The sequence below is a fragment of the Gallinula chloropus genome, assembly GCF_964237585.1.
Source record: "Gallinula chloropus genome assembly, chromosome: 16".
In the NCBI taxonomy this organism is placed as follows: domain Eukaryota; kingdom Metazoa; phylum Chordata; class Aves; order Gruiformes; family Rallidae; genus Gallinula; species Gallinula chloropus.
The window spans coordinates 367,713-393,111 of NC_140101.1; the positions used below are offsets into that span (position 1 = coordinate 367,713).

General features: G+C 65.2%; 5 protein-coding genes across 6 annotated transcripts; 2 read left to right on the forward strand and 3 right to left on the reverse strand.

The window, feature by feature from the left end:
* Positions 1–295: 295 nt before the first annotated feature.
* On the reverse strand, positions 296–4,626 carry SNX21 (sorting nexin family member 21). 2 transcript variants are annotated; one of them, XM_084271753.1, is made up of 4 exons: positions 4,330–4,626; positions 1,976–2,269; positions 1,641–1,795; positions 296–1,338 (listed from the first exon to the last, which is right to left on the reverse strand). In XM_084271753.1, exons 2-4 carry the CDS (start codon positions 2,253–2,255, stop codon positions 667–669), a joined length of 1,107 nt encoding a protein of 368 aa, XP_084127879.1. In that variant the 5' UTR covers positions 2,256–2,269; positions 4,330–4,626; the 3' UTR covers positions 296–666. The 2 variants fall into 2 exon arrangements, with proteins under 2 accessions (XP_084127879.1, XP_084127878.1); XM_084271752.1 differs by lacking the exon at positions 4,330–4,626 and adding an exon at positions 2,484–2,894.
* Positions 4,143–6,032, forward strand: TNNC2 (troponin C2, fast skeletal type). Its single transcript, XM_084271763.1, has 6 exons — positions 4,143–4,249; positions 4,985–5,036; positions 5,155–5,298; positions 5,376–5,490; positions 5,568–5,704; positions 5,784–6,032. Exons 1-6 carry the CDS (start codon positions 4,238–4,240, stop codon positions 5,813–5,815), a joined length of 492 nt encoding a protein of 163 aa, XP_084127889.1. The 5' UTR covers positions 4,143–4,237; the 3' UTR covers positions 5,816–6,032.
* A 620-nt stretch (positions 6,033–6,652) lies between these two features.
* LOC311197915 (regulator of G-protein signaling 9-binding protein-like) lies at positions 6,653–7,774 on the forward strand. The gene is made up of 2 exons (XM_084271759.1): positions 6,653–6,955; positions 7,074–7,774. Exons 1-2 carry the CDS (start codon positions 6,763–6,765, stop codon positions 7,517–7,519), a joined length of 639 nt encoding a protein of 212 aa, XP_084127885.1. The 5' UTR covers positions 6,653–6,762; the 3' UTR covers positions 7,520–7,774.
* A 76-nt stretch (positions 7,775–7,850) lies between these two features.
* UBE2C (ubiquitin conjugating enzyme E2 C) lies at positions 7,851–9,234 on the reverse strand. The gene is made up of 6 exons (XM_084271764.1): positions 8,964–9,234; positions 8,864–8,891; positions 8,689–8,775; positions 8,320–8,524; positions 8,117–8,176; positions 7,851–7,996 (listed from the first exon to the last, which is right to left on the reverse strand). The coding sequence occupies exons 1-6, from the start codon at positions 9,062–9,064 to the stop codon at positions 7,938–7,940; spliced, it is 540 nt and encodes a 179-aa protein (XP_084127890.1). The 5' UTR covers positions 9,065–9,234; the 3' UTR covers positions 7,851–7,937.
* A 251-nt stretch (positions 9,235–9,485) lies between these two features.
* Positions 9,486–13,970, reverse strand: DNTTIP1 (deoxynucleotidyltransferase terminal interacting protein 1). Its single transcript, XM_084271754.1, is given in 13 exon segments — positions 9,486–9,706; positions 9,910–9,965; positions 10,313–10,384; positions 10,734–10,794; positions 10,977–11,035; positions 11,494–11,539; positions 11,970–12,031; positions 12,231–12,287; positions 12,629–12,697; positions 13,171–13,269; positions 13,395–13,491; positions 13,683–13,824; positions 13,827–13,970. Coding segments are annotated over 13 exon segments (1,053 nt in total). The 5' UTR covers positions 13,912–13,970; the 3' UTR covers positions 9,486–9,558.
* Positions 13,971–25,399: the final 11,429 nt, after the last annotated feature.

Consider the following 25,399-nt stretch of genomic DNA (forward strand, 5'->3'; position numbering starts at 1 on the left):
GGGAGCACTGGGGGAGGGCTCTGCCCCTGACGGCAGGGAAAGCAATACTGTGGCATATGTGGCTTCCCCTTCTCACTTCTCCTGCCCTCCCCATGCTCCGGTGCGTCAGTCACCACTTCTGCTCCCTCTTGGTCTCCTTCCCAGGCTGGTCTGATAAGGTTGCCCAGCCCGTGGGAGCGAGGAATAGGGGATGAGTCAGCTCCCACCTCTGGGGGGGGGCTTGGGGCTTCCTCCTGGTGGGGCCCTGGGGGAAGTGAAGCCCAACAGACACAGCAGGCGCCCCCCTCTTCTTCCTACAGAGGCTTTATTAAATAAAGTCCTTATTATATGTGTTATGGGAAGTTCCTGGCGAGAGCCCCAGACCCCAGATGTAGCCTTCCCATTCCCTTATGCAGTGCCAGGATACCCCAGCTAAGGTCCTGTCCGCTCTAGAACCCCCCCAGAGAAGGGGTGCGGGCACCCGGCAGTGCGGGTGTGGGTGAGGAGCTCCCGTGAGCACGTGGACAGGCCAACCACGGAGACAGTGCCGTTCTGAGGCAGGTCCCTGGCGTGGGCCGTGCTGCCTCCCCGCCCCCTCCCCTCCCATGGCATCACCCTCGCTGCTGCCGGCTGCCCCAGGCACGAGCTGCATACGAACCCAGCGCGGGCCCTGCCATGGCAGGGGGCTCACTCCAGGGGCTCCTTGATCAGGCACTCCTTCAGGGTGGGCTGCTGGTGCAGGGGCGGCCCAGCCTCCCGCAGGTCCTGCAGCCGGGCCTCCGAGTGCCGCTTGTCCTTGCCCACCTTCCAGGCCAGGTGGACGTGGGCCTGCAGGAAGGGGCCCAGCAGCGGGTGGCTGCCCTGGGCTTCCAGCAGCTGCAGCGCCTGCTCGCAGCAGCCGTGGGCTTCCCCGAGCTCATCCAGCTCCTGGTGGCAGACGGCCAGCCCGGCCAGCGTCAGCAGGAAGCGGCCGGAGCTGCAGACCCCCAGCCGGTCCTGCAGCCGGTAGGCGTTGGCCCAGGTGGCCAGGGCCTCGCGGTACATGCCGGTGCAGGTCAGGCGCTGCGCTGCCCGCAGGTCCTGCAGGAAGAAGAACTCCAGGAACTCGGGGGAGCGGCGGATCTCGGCGATGGAGTGCAGGTGGGACAGGAACTGCTCGAAGGCCCGGCTCCGCTTGGCGATGGTCTCGGCGGTGAAGTTCCGGCGCAGCCTCTTCCTGGGGAAGGCGACCTCAGCCATGTCGCAGCCGAAGCGGCAGCGCAGGCGGCGGTTCAGCCGCTCGAAGTCCGAGTAGCGCCGAGCGATGGCAGCGGGGGCCTTGTCGAACCGGCCGGAGCGGATCAGGTAGATGGTGTAGAGCTGTGGGGGCAGCTGGGCGTCAGGGCAGGGCCCTGGGCTCCTGCGGGGCTGAGCAGCGACGCGCGTGTGGCCGCACAGGGGCCAGGGGCACTTTGCCCAGGCAGGAGGGAGCAGGCTGGGCTGCTGCAGGTGCAGAACCCACTGGCAATAGTTACCTGAGGCTCATCTGAGCCGCCAGCACCATCCGAGCAGCACAGGGAAAGAGAAAGAAATAAGCACCAGCCCTGAGGGACCCCCTGCCCCAGGCGGGAGCAGGACCCCGGCCCACCCCGCGCCCGCCCAGTCCCGCCGGGCTCACTCACCACGTACTTGGAGGAGCGATCGCTGACGACGCTGGCGCTGGTGACCTCAAAGATGAGGCGCTGCGGTGCCAGGCTTCCCCGCGACTTCCTCCACAGCTCCTGTAGCTGCCGGGTCAGCAGGCTGCTGCCGGGACGCTCTGCTGCAGGGCTCCACTCTGCACGGGAAAGGGCTGTCAGCCCTCACGCTGCCGGGACAAGGCTCTCCCGGCGCCCAGGCATCTCGGAGCTGCTGGCCCCACCATCCTCTGGGTCCCCCCCCCGCCCCAAGGGTGCTGCTGCCCCGGGGAGCGGGGCCACCCCGGCCACCTCCCCAGCACCCAGGCCCCAGCACCTGCCTCCGTCCTCTGCGCCCGCTGCCGCCCCTGTGGGCTGCGGCGGCTCCCCCAGCTCCTCTCCAGCACCGTCCTCCTCCTCTTCCTCCTTCTCCTCCTCCTCCTCGTCGTGGCTGGTGAAGCTCAGAGTGCCGCTGAGGCGCGTCGACAGCCCCTCCGTGTCGTCCTCCAGCTCCGAGCTCTCCGGAAAGTCCTCGGCCTCAGAGCCGCCACGTACCCGCTCCTCCCGGTCGCCCTCGCCGGCCAGGGCATGCCGCAGGCGGTGCAGGATGCGGGCGGCCATCCCGCCCGGCCCCGCTGCCGAGGGAAGGAGGGAGGGAGGGGGCGAGGGGGTCACACCCGGTTGCCACAACACGGCAGGACGGGCAGGGGGCCAGGGGCTGCCCGCCACGGCCCTGGGACACCCCCCCACTCCGTCCCGGTGCAGCCCCAGCCCCGGCCCCGGCCCCACTCCCGCCCCGGTGCAGCCGCACCCCCGCTGCGGGCGGCGCCGGTCCGGTCCGGTCCGTACCGTGCTGGCCCGGGCCGGGCCGTGCCGAGCCGGGGAGGTGCCGAGCGATGGCTGCTCCGCCGCGGCTCGTCCCGGGATCCTCCCCGCACGGCTCCGCCTCCGCCGGGAACCCGGATCGCGGCGGAGGGGCCGGCACCGCCTGGCACGGCCCGGGCCGGGCTCTGTCCGCAGCCCCCGCCCGGGCCCAGCCCCTCCCCTGCCCGGGCAGGGTCCCGGCCCCCCGCCTGGCGCCGCAGGAGCTCCGCGTCCCGGGGCCTGGCCCCGCGGGGTCCCGGCGCTCTGATTCCCCGGCATCTGACGCCCCGGGACCCTTCAGCCAGGCCCCCGACCCTGTGGTGCTGCAGCTGGTGCGGGATGTGCCCTGGGCTGCCCCTCAGCCCAGCCAGCCCCGCCACGCGCCCCGGGCTGCACCCCTGGCTCTCGCCCCGCCGTGCCCAGCACCCTGCCTGCTCCCTCCTCTCCTCTTTCTTGGGAATGTCTATTAATATCGAGGAACCAGCCCAGCTGCTGCCATCGCTCTGCCCCCGCTGCGCCCTGCTCCAGCACCCCCAACCTGCCTGGGCTCCGATGGACACCTCTGTGCTGGGCTGGGTGGGTTTAGGGGGGGGTGTTCTGCACCCAGTGTGTGCTCAAAGCCTCCCCAGCCCCTCCCCACCCATCTGCTAGGCAGGGTAGGATGCGTCGGGAGCTGGACTGGGGCCATCCCCAGTTCCCCCATCCCGGGGAATGGACGTCATGGCAAAAGCAGGAGCCAGGGAACCTTCTGGATGTTCCCAACACTGGGACCTTTGTGGGAGAGGGTGCTGTCTGCCAGACCACACAGCAGCCCCCAGACACTGTGCAGTGTGCTTGGAGCACTACAGGTCATGGACTACTTGGCCAGTACATCCCCGAAGCCACTAGCCCTGGCCAGGCGCTGGCAGAGGTGGCTGGCATGGGCTGCGCTGTGCGAGGGCAGAGCCTTCGAGGAGCCGCCGGGCACATTTCCCACCTGCCCAGCAGCACAGAAAGATGCGACCTGAGCTGAACCTGGGTGCCAACAGCATGGGGAACCATGGGGGCTTTGCCCCCCTGCCCCATCAGTGGCCCCCTCCTCATCTGGAGCAGGGTGCTGCAACGTGGCTCTGCCTCAGCCCCCCCCCAACAGCAAGTGGGGGTGAAGGGAAGTGGCAGAGCAAGGCCAGAACCCCCGGAGTCTGGCAGCGGTGAGGGAGCGGACACCATGCTGGGGGAGCTCAGGCGGGTGCTGGGAGTCTGCCCCAGGCAGGGCTGCCGCCTGCACGGGGGAACGGGTGATGGGCTCATGGCGGTGGGGCAGAGAGCTGGGTGCAGGGGAGAGCTCAGGCCGCCTTCTCCTGGTGATGCTGGCAGCTCTGGGACTATTTTTAACCCCCTCCTTGCTGCGCTGCCCTGACAGGGGGGTGCTGCAGGGGGTGGGGCAGAGCCACCCTCCTGCCCAGGCTCCAGTGTCCCTCCCCAGGGAGCTTGAATTTCTATCCCAGCTTCGGACCCACATTTAATCCCCAGCTCTTGGCCAATAACGCTTTGGCTAAATTAGGTAAAATGTGCCCCTTGCCAATGAGCGGGGCCGGATTTCCACCGAGGAGCTGATAGGCTGCAGGGCCGGGGGGCAGTGGCTGGGGGCATGCCGTGTGGTGGGGACTCTACAAATTGGGGTGCTAGGGGCACCAAGGAGCTTCTGGAGGCTTCTGCTGCAGGAGGTGGTGACTCCCTGAGGGAGGGAGGTAACCGAAATGGCTTCAATGGTAAGAACCCCCATGTGCTGTGCGCTGCATGCCGTGTGCCAGGGCGAGACCCGGCAGGGCGGGGGGTGCTGGGTACTCACCAAACCGGGGGATCTGGGCTGCCGAGGTGCCTCTGTGGACGGCAGCGGGGAGACGGTCCCTGGGGCTGGGCTGACCATGGTGGTCGAGGGCAGGGAGGCATCAGGGCAGTGCAGGGTCCCCACAGGATGAGCCCTGCAAAGGACTGAGGGGCTGCCAGAGGGTCATGGGCACCCAGGGACACTATCTCAGCCCCAGAGGGAGCTGTGTGGAGGTGGTGATGGTGAGGGGTGGCTGAAAGCTGAGCGCTGGGTCATGCAGCACCGCCAGCTCTGTGTCCGGCCTGCGCCTCCAGGAGAAACTCGATCGGGGCCAACAGGTGCCTGTGGGCTCAGTCCTGATGGTCCCTATAAGGGGAGGCAAGGAGATTCCCAAAAATAGCCCTGCGTGCCTGGGATGTCAAGGCTGCAGGCAGGGACGATGGCCCTTGCGCCATGGAGCACCCTTGGCTGGCAAGGGGCCCTGGGGGGGCAGCTCCCCCCAGCCACCACTTTCCTGGTTGCCAGGCAGCACTGGAGCTGTGGGGATTGCTGGGGGCCATGGCTTGTCCCAGCATGGCACCGTGCTGCAGCTGGGCCCTGCGCCGCTGGGCTGCGCGGTGCAGCCGCTGCCGGGTGTGACACAGGCAGCCATGGTGACCCCCCCCTTGCCTTGCAGACGGACCAGCAGGCCGAGGCCCGCGCCTTCCTCAGCGAGGAGATGATCGCGGGTGAGCATGGGGGCGATGGGGAGAGGGGCCGGACGCGGCCCAGGCGCAGGGCCAGGCTCCGGCCCGCTGCTGTGCGCTCGCCCCGTGTGCGGCCCGGCCCTGACTCCCTTCCCCACAGAGTTCAAGGCTGCCTTTGACATGTTTGATGCGGATGGCGGTGGGGACATCAGCACCAAGGAGCTGGGGACAGTGATGAGGATGCTGGGCCAGAACCCCACCAAGGAAGAGCTGGACGCCATCATAGAGGAGGTGGACGAGGATGGTGAGCAGCCCTCGGCCGCGGGCAGCAGGGGGGAGGCGGCTGGGCAGCCTGACCCAGGCTCGGCTTCCTCCTCACAGGCAGCGGCACCATCGACTTCGAGGAGTTCCTGGTGATGATGGTGCGCCAGATGAAAGAGGACGCCAAGGGCAAGTCTGAGGAGGAGTTGGCCAACTGCTTCCGCATCTTCGACCGGTGAGTGGGGTGGGTGATGTCTGCCCACCCCTGCCACGGGGCGAGGTGGGGCTCACGCTGCCTTCACCCCGCTGCAGGAATGCAGATGGGTTCATCGACATCGAGGAGCTGGGTGAGATCCTGAGGGCAACTGGGGAGCCCGTCACTGATGAGGACATAGAGGACATGATGAAGGACTCGGATAAGAACAACGACGGCCGCATTGACTTCGATGGTGAGACACTGCCCCGGCTCATCGCCCGAGCTGTGTGCCCCAGGCAGGGCCACGGGCTCAGCGTGCTGTTCTCTTGCAGAGTTCCTGAAGATGATGGAGGGTGTGCAGTAAAGGACCAGACATTCCTCAGGCTGGTCGCTGCGCCCAGCCCTGCTCCACCGCCGCCTGGGGAGCAGCAGCTCTGCAGCACCCAGCCCCTGGCCGCCCGTGCCAGCTGGGACCCTGCCCTGCTCTGGGGCTCCGGTCCTGCCCCCCACAACAGCAGCCAAGCTTTTCCTCACCTGTGGCACGTGGTTTCAGGCTGAGCCTCAATAAAAGGGGAAAGGCTTGTGCTGAACTTCACTGGGTTTGCGTGGGGAAGGGGCCATGGCATCACGCCCCCTGCACTGCTCCCCAGGGAGGGGCACATGCCTGGCTGGGTGCCTCATGCGGTTGGGTTCCCCATGCGGTTGGGTTCCCCATGCCGGGGTGACATAGGGGCAGTGCAGGGCTGCAGTTCCCACGGGCTTTTGGGTGGGTGCCAGCCCTGAGCTCAGACTTTCCATGTGGAGCTGCTGGTTCACACGCCAGCAGCCAAGGGAGCAGCTCTGAGGGGTCCCACAGGCAGGGAAGTTGTGGGAGCTGGGGGGCTGCTCCTGCCCCTTCTGGACAATGTGGGGAGCCACCACCACCTGCCCCCACACCAGGACCCCCATGTCCTACCCAGAAGGGTGCAGAAGACCTGGCTATAAGGGGCATGGCTCCTTCCCTGCAGGGTCAAGGCAATGCTGGAGACTGTGCCAGCATCACTGCTCCCCAGGGCCCTGCTCCTTCCCTGGGTCTCACAGAAGCTTGGATGGGGAGGAGCTCTGTCAGGGGCGGGATGAGGGGCACCCTCCCCCTGCTGGGGGGGCCCAGAAACACCCAGCATCCGTGGGGATAGCAGCCCAGCACTGTGCAGCTAGCAGGACACAGCCCGACGTCTCTCCCATCCCTGCGGTGCTCCAGCACAAACGGAGCCTCCTGAGAGCCAGCGGCTGCTGCGGGGGTGCTGCCACTGCCCCGAGGGACAGGGCACGATGGCACCGGGGAGGAGGGAGACAGCCCACGCACAGGGGGCAGCAGGGGCATGCGCCGCAGCCCAGGCCACCTTCTGCAAGGCCACGGCCGGGCACCGGCAGCTGGTGCTGCAGCTCGGGGGCAGCACAGACGGGCCCCGGCTGCGGGAGGAGCGGGGCAGGAGGAGCGCCGAGGCCCGCGAGCTCAGCACGGGTAAGGAGGGGGCTGCTGCGACAGGCAGCGGCCACCGCGCGTGGCGTGTGCGTGTCCCCAGCAAGGGCTGCTGGAGGGGTGCCAGGGCCACGGCATCTCAGTGCCCCCCGTCCCGCAGGGCTGCAGCGGGCGCTGCTGGCGGGGCTGCAGCGGGGGCCAGCGAGCCCTGAGGAGCGACGGGAACTGGAGCGGCTGTGGGTGGTCTTCCTCTCCGCCCTAGAGCTCTTCCTGCAGGACCTGCGCCGAGCCCACCACCTCTGCCAGCTCTTCTCCACAGAAGGGGGGAGCACGGCCCTGCTGCGCACGGGGCTGGGGGGCCGGGGGCCATCGAGCCGCAAGGAGAACCAGCGAGGGGGGGGGTCTGCACAGCCCCCGCCTGCCCCGAGCCTGGAGGAGGAGATCGAGCAGGTCAGGGCCACGCTGCTGGAGATGGAGAGTAGAGCCAACATCCCGCTGTGGACAGTGGAAGCCACGCAGCCCCTGGCAACGGGGGGCAGTGCAGCCCCCGTGCCCAGGGCGGCTTGCGGGGGGCTTTGCACCGGGCCCTGCTGCAGGGTGCTCTGACAGGGATGGGGAAGGAAGGACAGAGCTCACTCAGGCATCACAGGGCAGGGGCTGGGTCCTTGTGTACCCTTCCACATCCAGGCAGGGAGTGTTGGGGGCTGCCCCCCAACCCTATGGAAGGAACTAAACTCTGGGTGCCCCAAGGGTTAATAAAGCCTTTGTTACCCTGCGGGGATCAGCTTCCCTCCCTTCCTGCCCATGCTTGCAGAGGGGACAACAGGAGCTGGGCACTCACAGGGTGCCAGGCTGCAACAACCCCCCCGAGTTATAAACAAGCATTTATTTATACATTAACCGTGACTCGGACTGCAAAATTAACTTAAAAACAGCCTATGATACAGAATGCCAGGGGAGCAGCTGGACAGGGAGCGGGCAGAGACCCAAAGTGTGACGGGGAGAGGAGAAGCAACAGCGTGGGTCAAGTTTCCTGGCTCTTGGCCTGCTTGGCGTACGTCTCCCGCACGTACTTCTTGTAGGCTGAGGAGAGAGGGGAGGGCACGGGGCTGAGGCGCTGCACGCCCACAGGACGCAGCAGGGCTGGGGGCCTGTGCTGTCGTGCACCCAAGAGGGAGGGGAGCATCCACCCCAGGCACTCACCGACTTGGTTTTTCCAGAGCTCAGCGGCGTGTGTGTTCAGGGGGCTCTCGATATTCGGCTCTAGGGACAGGGTCTGGGTTAGCGGGCGGGGTGGCCCAGACCCCTGAGCACCAACCCCCCCAAGCACTGTACTGGGGAAAAGCAGCCCCAGCACCGATACCTGCTCCCCCCCAGCACCCCCCCAGCACGGCCACGGGCCCCACCTGCTAGCAGGCTCTGGATGGAGAGCAGGATGGTGCGGACGTCGTAGAGGGCTGACCACTTGTCCTTGAGGATGTCGAGGCAGATGTTGCCCTGGGTGTCGACGTTGGGGTGGTAGCAGGGCGTCAGGAACCGCACCGTGGGCGCAGCGTAGGGGTACCCGCTGGGGAACTCCAGCGACAGCTTGTACCGCAGCTCCTCGTAGGCCTGGGGGCAGGAGTCAGGGGCGGGGGCCGCAACCCGCGGGGTCTGGGCAGCCCCAGCCCCGGGGAACAAGGGGAGCCCCAGCCAGGAGGAGGACGGGGAGGGGGGGGAGGGGGGGCTCAGGGAGGGGTAAGGCCACCCCCAGCCCACGGGTCCCGGCCACTCACCGTCCCGGCGGCGCCGTCGATGGTCCCGATCCACTTGAAGAGGTTGTCGGACTCGGGGAAGGCGGAGATGCCTTTGTCACCGGACATCTGCGGGGACAGCGCGTCAGGGCGGCCCGGGACCCCCGACTCGGCCCCGGCATCCCCCGCCCAGGCTCGGCCCCGGGACCCCACTCACCATGAGCGCCATCAGCTCCTGCTGCAGCCTGCGGGGGAAACACACGTTACCGGCCGGGCCCCGCGGAGCGGCCCCGGCCCCGGCCCCGGCCCCGGCTCACCTCTTCCCCACCGCGCCGCGGGCCGCCGTGGCCCCCGTCTCAGCTGCTTTGCGGGCGGTTGCGCTGGGCACCGCCGCGGGGTCGGCGTTCTGCGAGGCCATAGCGAGTCCCGGGAGGCACCGGGCGCCGCGCCCGCCCCCAGCCGCCGCTGCCCAACGGTTCCCGGGCGCCGCACCGGGCTCCCCTCGGCACCGGGCGCGGAACCCGCTGCGGCTCTCCCGGCGCCGGGCCGGGCTGTGCTGGGTTCGTCTGTGCTTGGCTGTGCTGGGTCCGGCTGTGCTGGGCTCGGCTGCGAGCGCTCCCGCTGCGGGACGCGGCGTCCCCCAGACAACCGCCCCGTCCGGTCCGGTCCCGCCTCGCTCCCGCGCCCCGTTTGAATGTGCCACGTGCGGCGCCCCCGCCAATCAGCGCGCAGCCCCCTTCAAGCCAGCCAATCGCCGCTCGCCGAGGATGCGACCGCCGCGGTAACTGCCGGGCGCGAGCCCTTAAAGGGCCAGACACACCAACCCCAGGGAGCCGGCGGAAGCGACGCGAAACGACTTTATTGAACAAGAAAAAGGGGGGAAAAAAACCAACAACTCAGGGGAGTGGGGCCTCAGGACTCGAGGGGCCCCTCGGGGGGCAGCAGCGGCGGCGCATCCCCGCCCCCGCGCAGTGCCTCCATGTACTTCTGCATCTTCTCCGTCATCCACGCCGGGGGGACAAAGGGCTTCAGCTCCTCCAGCCGCAGGTCCACAGAGTCCCTGGGGAGAGGGGGGGTGAGGCAGAGGGATCCCAGGAGCCACCACAGACCCCCAGCCAGCATGGAGCCCCACGTGCCGGGCAGGTCCCCCCCCCACCGTGGAGCAGCTCTCCAGCAAAGCAGCCTTGGTGGGTGCTCTGGAGACCCCCGGGGCAGCAGCCCCATGCGTGGCGGTGTACAAGGCCCTTCTGCTTTGGTCCTCACCTGTAATCATCACTGGCAGCCAAATCCCGAATGTCCTCTTCAATGAGGAGGTAGGCCTGCAGCAAAAGGAGGGGGACACCTCAGGGCTGCCACACCCCCCCTCCAGCACCCACAGCGGACGGGGAGGGCACTGCCACGTCCCCCATCCCTGGCCAGCACAGCCGCTGCTCCCCACAGGAGCCAGCTGCACCTCCTGGCCCGTGCTGCTGGCTCCCGTGTGCTCCCAAAGCCCTGATGGCAGCGGACAGAGCTCCGCGGTACCCCGGGCAGCCCTGCCTAGCCTCCTGCCAAAGCCCCGGCACAGCGCTGGCTGCCTGCGGCCTGGCTCGTGCTCCTTCGCCCTCCGAGCCCGGCGGGGGGTCTCTGCGGTCCCCGCCGGCGGCCGGAGCCCAGGCGTACTCACCATCTTGCCCCCAGTAGCCCTCATGTGCTGCTGCTCTGCCAGCCAGTGCTTATCCTGCGGGTCGGCTGCGTACTGCAATAAAGCAGCAAGGACCTGGCTGAACACCGGCAACAGACCTCCCGCTCTGACCCCCCTCCTGCTGCGCCCCGCTCCGGCGCTCCCCTCCAGCGGGGAGCCAGGGGCTGCAGCTCAGCTCTGCCGGCTGTCCCTCCAGCCTCCAGGCCTGGCTCTGGGCAGACCCACCGCCTCGGGGGCTGCACCGAGCCCCCTGCACTGCCATGGTGTCTGTACAGGCTCCAACACAGCGAACAAGGGCGTGGGGGGAGGAAGAAAAGAAGCGAGCCAGAGCACACGCTCCCCAGTTCCCATTGGAAACCGCTCCTGAGCACACCCCAAAAGAGGAAGGTGTCCTGCATCTGACCTTAAAGAGGTGGGGATGCTTGATGTAGAGCCGGCCTCTTGTTCCTCCCATCCCGAGAGCTCTGAAAGAGGAACACAAGGGCTGTTACACCTGGGCAGAGGGAGGCCACAGCGGTACAGGGACACCTCCTCTCCTCCCCAGACCCTCCCTGCTGCTCTCAAGGCAGAGAAACGAAGTGACTGGAGGAGTCCTACGGGCTGCTGCTCGGAGACACCACCCTCCACCGACAGGGCCATTCCTTACTTGTTTGCTCGAGATCCCAGCACAAAGGTTGTGGTTTCAGTCAGCCGGGTTGGATCCCACTACAGAGCAATTGGAAAAGGGGCAACATTAGAAGCAAAGCTGGTGCCAGCCCACGTTCCACGAGCCTCAGGTCTCTGATGGGGAACCTCAGAACCGCCCCCAGCCTGGGAGGGAGGGAGCTGGCCACAGACCAGACTTCCCCAGAGGAGGGAAGTTACACTCCTCCTGGGCTGATCTAAGCAGTTTCCATCGTGGGAAACACTTGTGGGATCCTTCTGGCTACTACTGCTCTCCTCAGGTCTCCTAAGAGCGGCACCGTACCACAGAGCTACAGGCTACAGTGCCTGGGGAGACAAGCAAAGGCCTCCAAGTACTTTGCTCCTCTTCTTGCTTCTCTCCAGCCCTGGAGGGGCCCACTGGAGCAGACCACAGCTCAGTGCTGTCCTCAGCAGTGGGGCTCTGCTAGCAAAGCAAAGGGGAGGAGAGGGTGAGCCCAGCTGTGTCAACCAGACAATACCTTTGGTCCATCCCTTTTCACAGGCTCTGAGACTTTGATTTTCAACCTGAGGGGAAGGAAAACACAGTGAGAACAAGTCCCTGCAGCACCAGCACAGTCACTGCTGTGCAGGGACTGAGCCCCAGCCCATCCAGATCCACTTTCCCTTCACACCCTCCCTTCCCCCACGGTGCCCAGCTCCAGACCCTCATCTTTGCTGCACACTGTCCTCTCCTCTGCCAAGATCCCACCACCACTCAATAGTCTCTCTGGACCTTCATACTCTTTGTGCCTTTTTAAATCTTCTTCCTTGAAGGTCTTTACCTCCCGGAGGGGGAAAAGCTCAACTTAAACCCCTTCTGCCCCCATTCTGGCAGTCCTCCTTTCTGCAGGAGGGGAAGGAGACCCCAGGGTTTCTGTACTCGCCCATGTGGGCAGCCTCATTTCCCTCCCACTCTCCCAAAGCAGGGGCTCCAGCTCAGCACCCACATACTCACGCGGCCATTCCGGTGACCCCACGATCATTCAACAGACTCTGTCCTGGAGGTCGCCCTTTCCTCTGTGTGGGAGGAATCCTTCAGTGTCTGAGAGAACCCCCTTGTCGCCCATCCCCTCCCCTCTCTTTGGCACAAGCAGAAGTGCTGGCTGGCGTGACAGTGAGCACCTCTGAGGCTCCCCAGAAGCGGCCTGTGCACTGGGCAGGCATGAGGAACTGACTTCCCAAACCAGAAAGCCCCTTGTGCCAACCCCCCTCCTACCTTTTTGGGAACGGGGCTGCCTCTGCGATTCGGTTCGTCGTCCATCTGTCGGGCACGCTGGGAGAGACACAGCGACAGGATGAGCAGGGCCCCTCTCCCCACCCAGCCACACAGGGCTCCACGCGCCCAGCCAGGTGCTCTCTCTCCTGCCACATTCAAGGTGGAGAGCAAGAGCGTGCAGGGAAATGCTGACCCCTCTCCACCTCGGTGAGAAGCATCAAGCTGCAACCAGCAGCGCCAGGGGGTACCCTTCCCTCCTGCCCTGAGCCCAGCTCTGCCTCCTTGCCAGCATGCTGGTGGGCAAGAAAAGGCAGAGAACAGAGCAATTCCAGCCCTTCTCCTCTTTCTCCCAGCTCCTACAAGTCATTCAAGCCTCTGGGAACAAGAAGAACTTTTACCTTTGGTGCCACCTGCTCATGGGGAACCCTGGGAACAACCTTTTTGCCGTCAGAGAACAGCAGTTTGGCCTGTAGGAAAAGAAAGAAGGGTTACCTGGTTCTTAGCCCAGAGAAGGGCCTGTCAACCAACCCCACCTTCATGACCTGCCCAGAAGCCCTGTGACAGCTCTGCTTTCAGGCTGCTGCCACGCAGCGCTTTCACAGATGGCGAGGTGCAAAAGCACAGCCTGAGCATGACAGTCTGGGCAACTGGGGCAAGAAGAAAAGCCCACCCCAGCACCACTCTCCAGCGGGTGCCAGGGGACTGGTCTGTGCAAAAGCTCGTGCTGATAGCAGCAGCATGGGCTGTCTGACCCTCATGGCTCTGCCCTTGACGGTGGGGACAAAGCCAAGCACAGGAACCACAGAGGGGCTGCAGGTGTGTCTGTGTGTGCGTCCTGACTGACGGCAAACCCTTTGGGAGGGATGTGTCCTGGGCTGCTGGGCTGCTCTGCTCAGCCAGGCACCGAGCGCAGGCACTGGAGCCCCTCGCCAGCACCCACCTGTTCCAGGCAGCTCCGACAAGTCTCCTGGATGAGCTGCTCGGGGTCCACCTCCTCCCCAACATTGTCACGCACGTTGACGGCTGCCTTCTGGAAGAACTGGGGAGGAGGCAGCAGGGGAGGGTCAGAGCCTGAGCGGCCAGGCAGTGCCCCGGAGGGACAGGCAGGGCACCGAGCCGTCTGCGTGGGGACGGGGCGGCAGGGCCTGTCCCCACACCTCTCACCTTCATGTACTTGTTGAAGACAGCCCGGATTTCCTCGTTGATGCTGGGCTGCACGACAGCCCGCAGCAGGTCCATGGACACGGCCGGGTCTGTGAAACTGAGGGGAGAGGACTCAGCGGGGAGGGGGTGCGGGACCCCCCCTCCCCCCCAGCCTGGGCTATCCCAGATCCTCCCTCCCGTCTGCTGCCCAGTCCGGCCAGCCCGGCCCGGCCCGGCCCGGCCCCGCTGCTCAACCTCCCGCCCCGGGCCCGGCCAGCCCGGGCTCCCCCCGCTCCGTCCCGCCCGTACCTGGTTGTCATCTGCGAGCGCCGGCCGCGCCGCTGCACCTGCCGGTGCTTGATCATGATGTTCCACGGGCTCTGCGGGACACACGCGTCAGCCGCCGCCCGGCCCGCCCGGCCCCCGCCCGGCCCCGGCTGCCCCGCCTCACCGTGCCGACCATCTGCTCCTCGGCGCCCCCAGGACCCTCCTCGCCCGGCGGCCCCGGCTGCTGCTCCGCATCGCGGGCAGCGCCCATGGCGGCGGCCCCGGCCCCGCTCCCGGCTCCGCGCCCGGCTCCGCGTCCGGAAGCAGCGGACCCGGGCGCGTCATCGGCCCGCGCGGTCCCGCATCCTACAGCGATGCGGGTGGGCCGGGCCCCCGGAGCCGCCCCGCCCCGGGCGGGGACACCCTGCGCCCGCCCAGCCCCGCCCAGCCCGGCCAAGGACGCTGCCGGGGCCGCGGGCGCTTCGCCGGGAGCGCGGTGCCCGCCGGCTGGCGGGGCCCCTGTCCCTGTCCCTGTCCCTGTCCCTGTCCCTGCCCCTGCCCCTGCCCCTGCCCCTGTCCCTGTCCCTGTCCCTGCCCCTGTCCCTGCCCCGGCCCCTGTCCCTGCCCCTGTCCCTGTCCCTGTCCCTGTCCCTGTCCCTGCCCCTGTCCCTGCCCCTGTCCCTGTCCCTGTCCCTGTCCCTGCCCCTGTCCCTGCCCCGGCCCCGGGCCCGGCCTCTCCCTCTCACCTTCTGCTCCGCGGGCGCGCAGCACGGGCAGCGGGACATCGTCCCTGCGCCGCTCCCCTGCCAGAACCCGCGTCCCGTCCCGAGGCCGCAGCGGGGTCTCCACACCGCCGTCCCCCCCGCGAGCCGCGCAGGACGGGCGCGGTTGCCCCGGAAACGGGACGCGGACCGAGCGCTGACGGGCGACCCGCGGGCTGGGCGCTGAGGGGAGTGGCGAGGGCAGCCCCCGCTGGGACCCCCGTGTGCGCCCCCGGCCCCCCCAGCGGGTTGTTCCCCCTTTCTGCTGCGGTTTCACCCTGTCTGGAGGCCGGATGCCCCCCAGAGTCGGTCCAGCTCCCCTTTTCAGCTGGACAAGGGAGAATATAGATAGGGAGAGGCTGAGGAGTGGAGATAAGGACAGGGAGAGATCGGCTGCAATCAGCAGCACGGGCACAACAGACCCCACACAGAATAAAGGAAAGAAAACTCTCACTGCCCTGCACCCCCAGTGACACCAGAATCAGGTGATAAGTGTGACCAGAGCTTAAAGCAGCTCCCTCCACCCTTCCCTTCTTACAGACTCCAGCCAGGATTTCGCTCCCTTCTTCCCCCCACTGTGGCACGGGGAGGGGCAGGGACTGGGGGAATGGGAGTTTGGGTCAGGTCCTCAGGAGTTGTTTTCCTTCTTAGCTGGGAGGGGGGTGGCATTCCTCACCCCCTTCCCCTGCTGCACCGTGGGGTCCCACCCACAGCAGACACTCCAGGAACTTCTCCACCGTGAGTCCTTTCCCACGGGGCTTCAGCTCCTCACCAGCTGCCCCAGCGTGGGGCACTGCTGTGGGTGCAGTCAGCAATCACAGGATGTCTCTCAGTCTCTCAGGCCCAGACTGCTCCAGCCTGGTCCCCCATGATGGACCCACAAGCCCCCCCAGCAAACCTGGATGTGTGGATCTCTCCCTTGCTCACCTCTGTGTCTCTGTCTCCCTCCACGGGCTGCAGGGGCTGGCTCTGACACGGGTCACAGCAGCTCCTGTCTGTCTCCCCCTGCTCCAACGTGGGGCCTCTCCACGGGCTGCAGGTGGGGTCTGGGCCCTTTCCGTGGGCTGGGGGGGACACCCGCTCCACCATGGGTGTCTCCAGGGGCTGCAAGGGCATCTTTCTGCTGGCACCTGGGGCGCCTCCTGCCCCCTTCCCTGCCCTTTGTGTCTGCACAGCTCCTCACATCTTCCTGCTCCCTTCTCTGGGGGCACAGAGAAGCTGCTTGCGGGTTGTTTCTTCTCCTGGCTGCGACTCCCAGAGGCGCTGTGACCGTCGCTGATGGGCTTGGCCTTGGTCAGCAACAACTCCAGCCCTGAGTCGGCTGGTGTTTGCTCTGTGGGGCTGCAGAGAGCTTCTGGCTGCTGCTTGCAGAACCCACCCCTAGCTCCCTCCTCCAGCAGACCCCAGCCAGGCAACACTGTGACACTCATCCCTGCACGGGTGTGAGGTCAGGTAAGAACACCCAGCAATGGAGACGTCCTTAGTTCTAAGGACAGTGCAGCTCCATGGGCGAAGGAGCGATGGGCGGTGGTTGAGCCTCACAACGTGTGTCTCCTGGGAACAGGGCCCGTCTTGGATGAAACCAGCCACACACTGACCCTGCCCAGGAGACCGGGGAGGCTCAGACTGCAAACATGCAGATGTTTGTGCTCCCAGGAGCTGGGTGTTCTTTCTGACATTATTTTCTACCCCGTAAATAGAAAAATAAACTGACTGCTGCTCCAATCACAGCGGCTCTGTGTCTTCTCCCCGCAGTCTCTCATCTTCCTGGAATCTCATTGTTTCTCTGAGGCAAGGCTCCAAACCAGCCTTTCCCCAACTTGTGCAGAACAGCCAAAACAACCCGATGTTTTCTGGACCTTCTTACCCTCTGCTGTGATCAGCAAGAAGCTCTGCTCTGCCTCAGCTGCAGAGCGACGCTGAAAACCACGCTGCTCTTCTGTTGGTAATGCTTTTCCTTGCTGGTTCCAAGAGGATTGTAAGATAAAACCCAAGGGGATTTGCCAAAGCACCCACTGCTGGGCCCACTGGGAGCCCCATTCCGAGCGGGCGGTGTGGGAGGCGGTGGAGCCGTGCCGATGGGTGCGGGTGGTGCTCGGGCAGTCGGTCCCCGTTTGCCGTCCTCGCGCTCTGTGTGTGAGAACAGAGGCTCCTTCTCTGCCAGGTGCTTTGGGTGCTGCAGCCTGGGGTGTGGGCGTGGTGGTGGTGCCTCCAGAGGATGCTCTGCTGGGGTCTCTCAGCGTTTGTCGCTGCGTCCACCCAGTGTGACCAGTGTGATTCCTCATCCTCACAGCTGTCGGCCCAGCGGTAGCCACACTTGGAGCTGGATGCGGGAGAGGCTGGATGACTCACAGCTCATGCTCTGGAAGATGCTCCTGCCCTCTGTCCCCTTCCTGCCACTTTGGCTGGTGCTGCATCACCTGGGATGAGATCAGGCTGTTACACAAACCTGCCCTGCGGATGTGGGGCCAATCACGTCATCACCAGGGCAGCCACAGCCCCATTGCCCCAGCACCAGGCTCTGTACGTGCTTACTGTGATTGCTCCAGGTTGGTAGCGACCAAGATCGGTGTTGTCTGGAGGAGAGAACAGGCATGGATGGAGAAACTCGGAGGGAAAGCTGACGAGAATGCTCTTATTTAACCCACCGAAGCTGGATGGAGAGAGGGCTCAGCTCTGTACGTGTGCTGCAGAGAGGACACTTGGCAGTGGGACTTCTGTGCTGCCAGCTCTGCATCAGTTTATTGACAACCTGCCCTGGCCACAGCCCGGCTGTCCCTGGGAGGAACTGGGTGCAGGAGCAGTGCTGCTTGTCACCACAGGCATTTGCTCTTTCTTCTGGCTTCTTCTTTTGCAGGTGAGGGACAGGGGCAGGGGCTGAGCGCTCTGCTCTGGCAGTGCTGGGGTTAGGAAGGGCCCTGCAGTCCTGCAGGTTGTTCCAGATCACCTGGCGTGTGGCAGGATGCACAGGCTGCTCCCCAGGGCATCCCGCTCGGCGTGATTGACAGCGATAAGCACCGGGCTGTCAGGCTGGGCTGGGAGCTGTGAGGTGCCAGGCTGGGCTGTGCCAGGCTGGGCTGTGGAGCTGTGAGGTGCCAGGCTGGGCTGTGCCAGGCTGGGCTGTGCCAGGCTGGGCTGTGGAGCTGCCAGGTGTGGAACACGGGATCTTCCACAGACACGGGCGGCTCACGGAGAAGTTGCACCGGAATTGAGTCATGGGCAGGAGGAGAAGACTCAAACCTGTTCCTACAGCATGTTTCTAGCAGTGAGCCCTCTCCCCACACGGGTTTGGCAGTGTGGAGCCGTGCACCTTCCTGCCCCTGAGCCGTGTCCCTGCTCTGCTTCAGCGTGAACGGGATGGAAAGCTCTTGGGGCAGACACTTGGCCTCTCCAGTGTTTGTGGTGTGCAGTTGGAATTGTAGATACAACGTCATGCTCAAAACAATTGATTTCACACACACACACACACACACACACACACCCACCCCCGCAGCTGCAGGCCTAAACCTTTGTCTTTTGATCCAGCAAGTCTGACCTATTCTTGCCTGGTGCTGGTGTGTCCTGGCCAGAGCAACCCTTAAACTCTCCTGTGACACCGACTGCGCTTTGACTGCGCTGCAGTTCAAGGAGAAATCAGTCATGGGGAGGGGAAAATGGCAAAATCAGACTCCAGCTGGGACCCCTGACTGACTTGAGGATACTTTCATTTAAATGGCTTTACACTCACTCAAAGGTTGAAAGTTGAAGGTACTGCTTAAGTTACTGGTACCTCAAACATGGTGAATAAGCCCTTGCCCTGGAGTCAACAGGGCAGTAGATGTGCTGTGTAATCATTCGTTCATTCACTCTCCATGTGAGTGTCCAGTGGAGGCTGGCAGTTTGGGCCTGGGCTCTGAAGGCTTTGGGTGAGCTCTTGTCTTGGAAATTCTGAGACTTTTGGCTCCAGAGAGCTCTGTTGCATCGGAACAGATCCTTCCACTGGATTTGTGGCAGCGGGGAGCAGCCTGAGCTGCCTTGCCCTGCCCGGCATCGCAGGGAGGCACCAGCAGCATCCTGCGTGCTGGGGCTTGGGGAGGATGGTTTGTCCCGGGGAGCAGCAGTGGTGAGGGGTTGCTCAGAGCCTTCAGCAAGGTGAGGGGTTCCTGCCAAGAGCAATTGGTGAAGAATCCACCTCCCTGCAGCCGGGGTTCCTGCTTCCCTCCTGCCCGTCCCCGTGTTGTTCTCCCTGCGGTGTGCAGCCGGCTCTGGATCCTGCTCCTGCCGTGGCTGTGGGTGGAGAAAGGCAGCTGCAGTGGCTCTTTAGAAAACAGAATTACAGTAAAACGTGGGAGGTCCCTGCAAGTCACCTGTGAGCTGCTTCCTCCCATTCCCGGCCCTGGGCTGCCTGGGAGGAACTTTAAATTGCGCCCGGCGCAGCCCCGGCCAGCGGCTCCGGCAGCATGAGGGCGAGAGGCATCTTCCTGCTGGGTCTCCTCACCCTGTGGGCAGAGCTGCAGGCAGCACCCATCCCAGGCAAGTATGGGTGTGCTGGAAACACCCGCCCTCTCCAGACTGTAAGAATCTTTTCTGTGTTTTCCTGGAATCATAGAATGGTTTGGGGGGGAAGGGACCTTTGGGGTGATCTAGTCCAACCTCCCTGCGATGAGCAGGACGTCTTAAGCCGGGTGGGTGTTGATGCTGTTCAGTGGTGTGTGTTTAATGCCTGTCTTAATCCGTGTGTCTGGAAGTTCCCTGTGAAGAGCTGTAACCCTGGTGAGGTTCAGCCCTTGGTTGCATTTTATGATCTCTGAGGTTTGTGAAACTCCTGCTGGGGACAGAGACAGAGGTGGCACCAGCACAGGGACACTTGGGAGCAGGTTTGTCAGTTGAACCAGTGACCAGGGCAGGGACCAGTAGCAACATCAGCTCAGCCAGATGAAATGGATGGGGCTGAAACGGGCTGGACTGGACCCAGAGTGGGCAGCCTGGGTGGGCCATGATGGTCCCTTCTGGCTGGGCAGAGCAGCTTCCATCTGTAGGGCTGGGACCCCCCTGGAGTGAGGGGGGACCCCCACCTCCCACAGCCCTGCTCGGGATGTTTCTAGCCCAAATGAGAAGGGCAGGTTGTTAGAGCTGAGCTCCTGTGGGCTCACTTTGCTGCCCACCCAGCTGTGCCCACCTCGGATCAGAGCACAGCACGTTCCCAGCCCCGCTGGCAGCTGTCCCTGCGCTTCGCTTCCTGGCAGGTTCAGGGCATCTCCCCCCGGGGAGCCCTCCCAGAGCACCAGCCCCCACCCCGGGGAGGTGCTACGCTGACAGGAGGGAAATTCTCAGAGAAGAATTTGAATGAGAAGTGATTTAGAGAGCAGCCTGAGACTTCCCCACCTCAGCACCACCTCAGGGGCCAGCACTGCCCGGGGCAGCCCTGCGCTGCACCAGGCTGCTGCTGCTGAGTGGGATCGCCCGCTGCTCACAGGAGAGCACGCAGACTGATGACTTGCAGACAGACAGACAGACAGACAGACAGACAGACACTCACTCTCTCTCTCTTACTTTCTTGCCTTTCCTTTCTGAGTTCTGGCTCAGCTCTTCAAGCCCTGCGCCCACCATCAGCCCAGTAACTGGCTGCCAGGGGGTGGGATGTGGGGTGCTGGTGCTTTAGGAACAGCCATGGGGCACCCTGGCAAACCCGGCTGCTGTGGGCGTGGGGAGCATCCTGCTCTGCATCAAAGTGCCAGGTCTGGGACCCGGAGCCACCACGACACAGACCCCCGTGGGCTGTGCCCATCCGGGAGCCCTGCGTGGGGATGCAGGGTGCTGGTGGGGGAGCCCTATGGGGGGGGTGTGGATGGGTGCTGTAGGAGGAGCAGTGGGTTAGAGCTGTGGGTGGGAGGTGCGGGTGGGAGGGCAGAGTGGGGCTGGCACCCCGGAGCTGACACTGCTGCTTTCTGCTCCCTCCCAGGGTGCCCGGGAGCAGCCCCTGCCAGGCAGCCGCAGCCGGGGCAGCCTGGAACCGCTCCGCCCGGGAAGAGCCCTTTGCCCAGCACGGCGCCTGCTCCGCAGCCCAGCAGGGTCACCCCGCGCGGGGAGTGGGACTCGGGTTTGGAGAGGGTGGGTAAGGACCAGCGCCAGCCCGGGGCTGAGCCAGGGGCTGCTGTGACACCCGCACCGGGGAAGAAGCCAGTGGCCGGGGGGGTGTCTGCGGGGGGGAACAAGCCCACACTGGCTGGGATGGACAAAGGGGAGAAACCCAGCCCAGGGAAAAAGCCAGCGTGTGGGGGGAAGGCTGAGAGCAGGGAGAAGCCAGAGGTTGTAGCAAAGCCAGAGACTGGGGGGAAGCCAGAGACTGGGGGGGAGCTGGAAGCTGGGGTGAAACCAGAGACTGGGGGGAAACCAGAGACTGGGGGGAAACCAGTGCCTGGGGGGAAACCAGAGACTGGGGGGAAGCTGGAGGCTGGGGAGAAACCTGTGCTGGGGGAGAAGCCGGAGGCTGCGGGGAAGCCGGAGGGCGAGGGGAAGCCTGAGGCAGGGAAGAAGCCTGAAGGGGGAAAGAAGCCAGAGTCCGACCAGGGCGACAGTGGGGAGGATGATGACCGTGACGACGATGACGACGACGACGATGATGATGATGATAAAAACGAGCATGGTGAGGACAAGGGCGATGGTGGCGATGATGAGGATGATGGTGATGACAGTGGTGATGATGGTGGTGAAGATGATGATGATGATGATAATGATGGTGAAGATGATGATGGCGACAACAATGGCGATGACGGTGGTGATGATGATGATGATGATGATGATGACAACGACTATGGAAATGATGATGACTACGGAGATGACGATGGCGAAAGTGACGATGCTGATGACAGTGATGATGATGGTGGTGGTGATGATGCTTGGTGACCAATTCTGCAGGGTGTCTGAGGAGTGTGGGGGGCAAGGACAGTCTCTGGTGGGTGGGCACAGGGGTGGCTGCCCCCAGCCTCCTCCTCTGCCTCTCCCTGCCAGGGCCGGTCCTGGGCACCGATGGCATTTTGGGCAGAACTGTCTCTTTCCTAATAAACCCCACACTGGTCTGCCAGCTCAACATGACAAGCTGTCCCTGGTCACTGCCTGGCATGGCCAGGCCATTGTGGTTGTCCCAGCTCTGCTCTGAGCACAGGGAACTCCTGCATCTGCTCCTGCCCAGTGTGGGCTTGGCAGACCCTTTGCACAGCCACAGGACCCTCCCGCTGGGACAGCCACAGGGACGGCTCAGGCCAGGCACACACCCAGGACCAGCAGAGCATCCCTGGGCCAGGAGAAACCGCCCTGTGGGGTCCATCCTGCCCCTGGCTCCCTGGAGCACCCTGGGGAGAGCTGCTCCATGGCCAGCCCCTCGTTCTCCCAGCACGCTCCGAGAGCAGCTGCTGTTGGCAGGGCTTGGCCAGGACCCACACGGACACCCTCAGGTCACGGAGCTGGTGGGTTTGCACAGGAGGCGTGACAGGGTGCTGAGAGCTCGTGTGCTCCTTGGAGCCTGGCCTGTGCCTGTGTCGTGCCTGCCACGCCGTGCCAGGCTGTGCCACGCTGTGCCATGCCGTGCCACACTGTGCCACGCTGTGCCATGCTGTGCCACGCTGTGCCACGCTGTGCCACGCCGTGCCATGCTGTGCCATGCTGGCAGGGGGGTCAGGAGCTGGTCCCCATTCCAGGTGAGAGAAGCACCCACTGCTGACCACCAAGGGCTCAGGGCAGCCCCAACACGCTCCCTCTGCAGAGCTGCACCAAGACAAAGCTGGGACTGGCGGTGCTGCTGTGGCCCTGGGGCAAGTCTGGGTCCTCTCTGGGGGCATGATGGGGTCCTGCCAGGGTGCTCGCTTGCAGGAGGGTCTCCAGGAATTGGAATGAGCCCATCATGGATGAATGGATGGATGGAGCTGTGGAGTTTGGGCAGGATTTGTGTGCAGGACCCCGGGACACTGCAGCTGCGGCAGCACTGCCCCTGCCCAGGACCCCAACCCACCCCCTGGGGCTGAGGTGGTCCCATGGGGGTCGGTGGGGTTTTAGGAAGAGACTGACACAGCAGTGCTTTTCACAAACTGGGTTTAATGGGAGCTGGGGAGGACAGAGAGATTCCTGTGCTCAGTGCTGAGCGAAGGGCGAGGTGCTGGAAGTGGGGTGGGGAGATGGCTCTCCTCCTGCAGCCTGTGGATCCCTTCATGGCCAGCTCTCTGGCTGTCTGGTGCGGGGTGTTGCGGGGTGACTGCACATGTGGGGTCCTCAGCGCTGGTCCAGGTGGGGGGCTAGGTGAGCCCTGAGGGGAGACAGGAACATCCGTGTCCCACGGCCTTGCCTCTGAGTATGCTGGAGCGCTGCTCTCAGCCCCACAGCAGAGCCCTGGGGGGCAAGGGGATCCAAGACCCCCGCCACCCCTCCTGGGGAGCCATCGGGGGGGTTCCCAGTCACTTCTGCTGTGTGCATCCCACCTGTGGCTGTGGACTGCACATCCTCCCACAGCCACCTCCCTGGGGCTCCCCCTGCCCACCCCCTGCCCACCCCCTGCCCACCCTGCACTGACCTGCAGACACCAGCCGGGCCAAGAGGCAGCAGAGCCCCAGGAGCAGGAGCAGCGACAGCAGCCGCATGGTGTGGGATGGGCAGCGTGGGGGCTGCTGCCCGGGCACAGGCAGGGGCTTAAATCCTCCTGGGGCTGGAGGCTGGTCCCAGTGACCTGGTCCGTGCCCCAGCACCCGGCACGCTCTGTGAGCAGCCCCGTCCCCTCCCTCCTGCGGGCCGCTGCCACCGCTCGAGGAGGCGTGAAGGGGCTGCTGCTCGGCGTGGGCCGCGGTGCAGAGCCGAGCGCGCTGCCTGTGGCACCCTGTGCCGTGCTGCCAGCCAGGGCAGTGGGCACGGGTTCCCACCGTGGGGGACGTGCAGAAGGGACAGCAGCGAGGGGCCAGGGGGCAGCGGCGTGGGGCCGGCCCTGCCGAGGCCGTGCAGGTGGCTGCCTGGCCCAGCGCTGTGGAGCGGCCCGTGGTGCCCTGGCAGCTCTCCGGGCATTGTTCTGGCTTCGGGAACAATCGCTGGCTCCTGAGGGACACAGTGTGACCAGACATGGTCCACAGCCCCTGCTGCCACCAGCACCTCCTGGCCAGCCGGAGCCCACCCAGCCCCACGCCTTGGGGGGACAGCCATGGACCAGGGCTGGCCGGGAGCATGAGGCCCCGGTGCCGGGTCAGGGAGCAGGAGGCTGTTGGGGGGGGTGAAGGGGCTCTGTGCAGCCTCAGCATCAGGTTCTGTGTCCTCGCTGGGTTCCCATCCCACAGAGCCAGAGCTGCCTCTTGCCTCCTGCTTCTTTCCATGGGGCTGGCAGGACTGGCCACCCCAGTACCTGTGTCCCCCCACTGCTGGGGGCTCTGGGGTGAGCATGGATCCCCACCAGCATGGTTACGTGGAGGGACATGGCCCTTCCCAGGGCCTGGCTGTGCTTCCTACCCACAGCTCTGCCGGTGCCCAGAGCAGCTCTGCAATCACTTGGGCGCTGCCTCTCCCAGGGGGACCGGGAAGGAGCCTCCCCAGCACCCTGTTGCTTGGGCGCTGTCTGTAAGGGTCCCACGGGCTGCCCCAGCAGCGGGGGCTGTCCCGGGACGTGCTGCCTGTCCCCAGGGCTGTACACACCAGCACCACGTGGGGCTGCAGGTGGGTTTTGGTCGCAAGGATGGAGGCCCTGGAGCTGCTGGGGCTTTCCCAGCCGGCTCCTTCCGGCAGCGCCTGTCCCTGCCAGAGGCAGGAGGGCTGCAGCTCAGCCAGGCAGGCTGCCTGCGTGTGCATGTGCACGTGCATGTGCACGCCAGGCTGGCCAGGTGTGGACACGTGTGTGTGTGTGTGTGTGTGTGCCCGTCCCCAGCCCAGGCTGGCTGGTGGCACCACGCACTTGCCAGCAGCAGGCTGTGCAGGGAGCCTCTCGGGTCCTTGTGTCCCTGTGTGTGACACGCAGGTGACGTGCAGGTGGGATGAGCCACCCCACAGCACAGGGACCTGTGAGAAGAGGAGCAGGGCAGGGGGACCACTGGCTCCCCTGTGCTGAGACATCCCTGCTCCCCGCAGGGCCTGTCCCTGTCCCTGGGTGGGCAGCAGGGACAGCCCCTGGCTTGTGCCAGCCCCAGGCAGTGCCAGTCCCGACAGGCCAGTGGGTTCCATGTGGGGCACGCTGGGATGTGCCATGGGGGGGGATCCGCTCTGCCCCTCGGCTCCCCCAGCGCTTCTCCTGCCTTGCGCTTGGTCCAGGCAGGAGCATCATGGTGCTGGCACAGCGCCGTGCCCGTCCCCATCCCTGCTGAGTGCCTGCCCTGGGAGGTGCCACATTCCTGGGTGGCACGTTCCCTGGGCCGGGCTGCCCTGGTCTCTGTTTCCGCCACGGTGGAGGTCTGGCTGGTGGACGCTGCACCCATCACTTGCCCTCTGCATCCTCGGCCCTGTGAGCTGGCCATGGTGGCAGAGCAGGGCAGGGGGCACCTTACAGGTCCCTCACGTGGTGTGGTTTTCTGTGGGCACTGTGGCGCTGCCGTCCCGTGGGCTGGGAGCCTCTGTGCCACCAGGAATGTCCTGGGCAACACAAGGTTGTAGGGGATGTGTTGAGAGCAGCCCCATGGAGGGGTCCCCTTCCCGCCACCTACCCTAACTCTGCCACCAACTGCCAGCAGCACGTGCTTCTGGCTTTGCTCCTGCCCCACTCAGGCCTTGCCACGTGGCCGTGCCCCGTGCCAGGGGCGTTGCTGGGGTCTCCAGATGGGCCTCTGGAGGAGAGGCAGGGAGAAGCTGCGCTGGGCATGGGTGAGTCGCGGTGTCTCCCTCCAAACCCCACCCCGGGTCTGACTTGGCTGGCCTCTCCCAAGGAGCTTTCCTCACCCTACACTTCCCCCTTGGGAGAGTAATTACGGCAGTAATTAGGAAGACAATTATTCCTGCTGAATGGGAACAGCTTAATCTGTTTCTCCCTCCTTTTGGCAGGTGTCACCCCCACGCCCGCCCACA

Coding starts and splice junctions, on each gene's coding strand:
- SNX21 (XM_084271753.1), bottom strand. CDS start 2,255: ATGGCCGCCCGCATCCTGCACCGCCTGCGGCATGCCCTGGCCGGCGAG. Junction 1,796..1,975: donor AGCGGGCGCAGAGGACGGAG/GCAGGTGCTGGG, acceptor TTTCCCGTGCAG/AGTGGAGCCCTGCAGCAGAG. Junction 1,339..1,640: donor ATCGCTCCTCCAAGTACGTG/GTGAGTGAGCCC, acceptor CTGCCCCCACAG/CTCTACACCATCTACCTGAT.
- TNNC2 (XM_084271763.1), top strand. Junction 5,299..5,375: donor AGAGGAGGTGGACGAGGATG/GTGAGCAGCCCT, acceptor TCCTCCTCACAG/GCAGCGGCACCATCGACTTC. Junction 5,705..5,783: donor CGGCCGCATTGACTTCGATG/GTGAGACACTGC, acceptor GTTCTCTTGCAG/AGTTCCTGAAGATGATGGAG.
- LOC311197915 (XM_084271759.1), top strand. CDS start 6,763: ATGGCACCGGGGAGGAGGGAGACAGCCCACGCACAGGGGGCAGCAGGG. Junction 6,956..7,073: donor GGCCCGCGAGCTCAGCACGG/GTAAGGAGGGGG, acceptor CCCGTCCCGCAG/GGCTGCAGCGGGCGCTGCTG.
- UBE2C (XM_084271764.1), bottom strand. CDS start 9,064: ATGGCCTCGCAGAACGCCGACCCCGCGGCGGTGCCCAGCGCAACCGCC. Junction 8,892..8,963: donor CGCGGCGCGGTGGGGAAGAG/GTGAGCCGGGGC, acceptor TTTCCCCCGCAG/GCTGCAGCAGGAGCTGATGG. Junction 8,776..8,863: donor AGGAGCTGATGGCGCTCATG/GTGAGTGGGGTC, acceptor CTGTCCCCGCAG/ATGTCCGGTGACAAAGGCAT.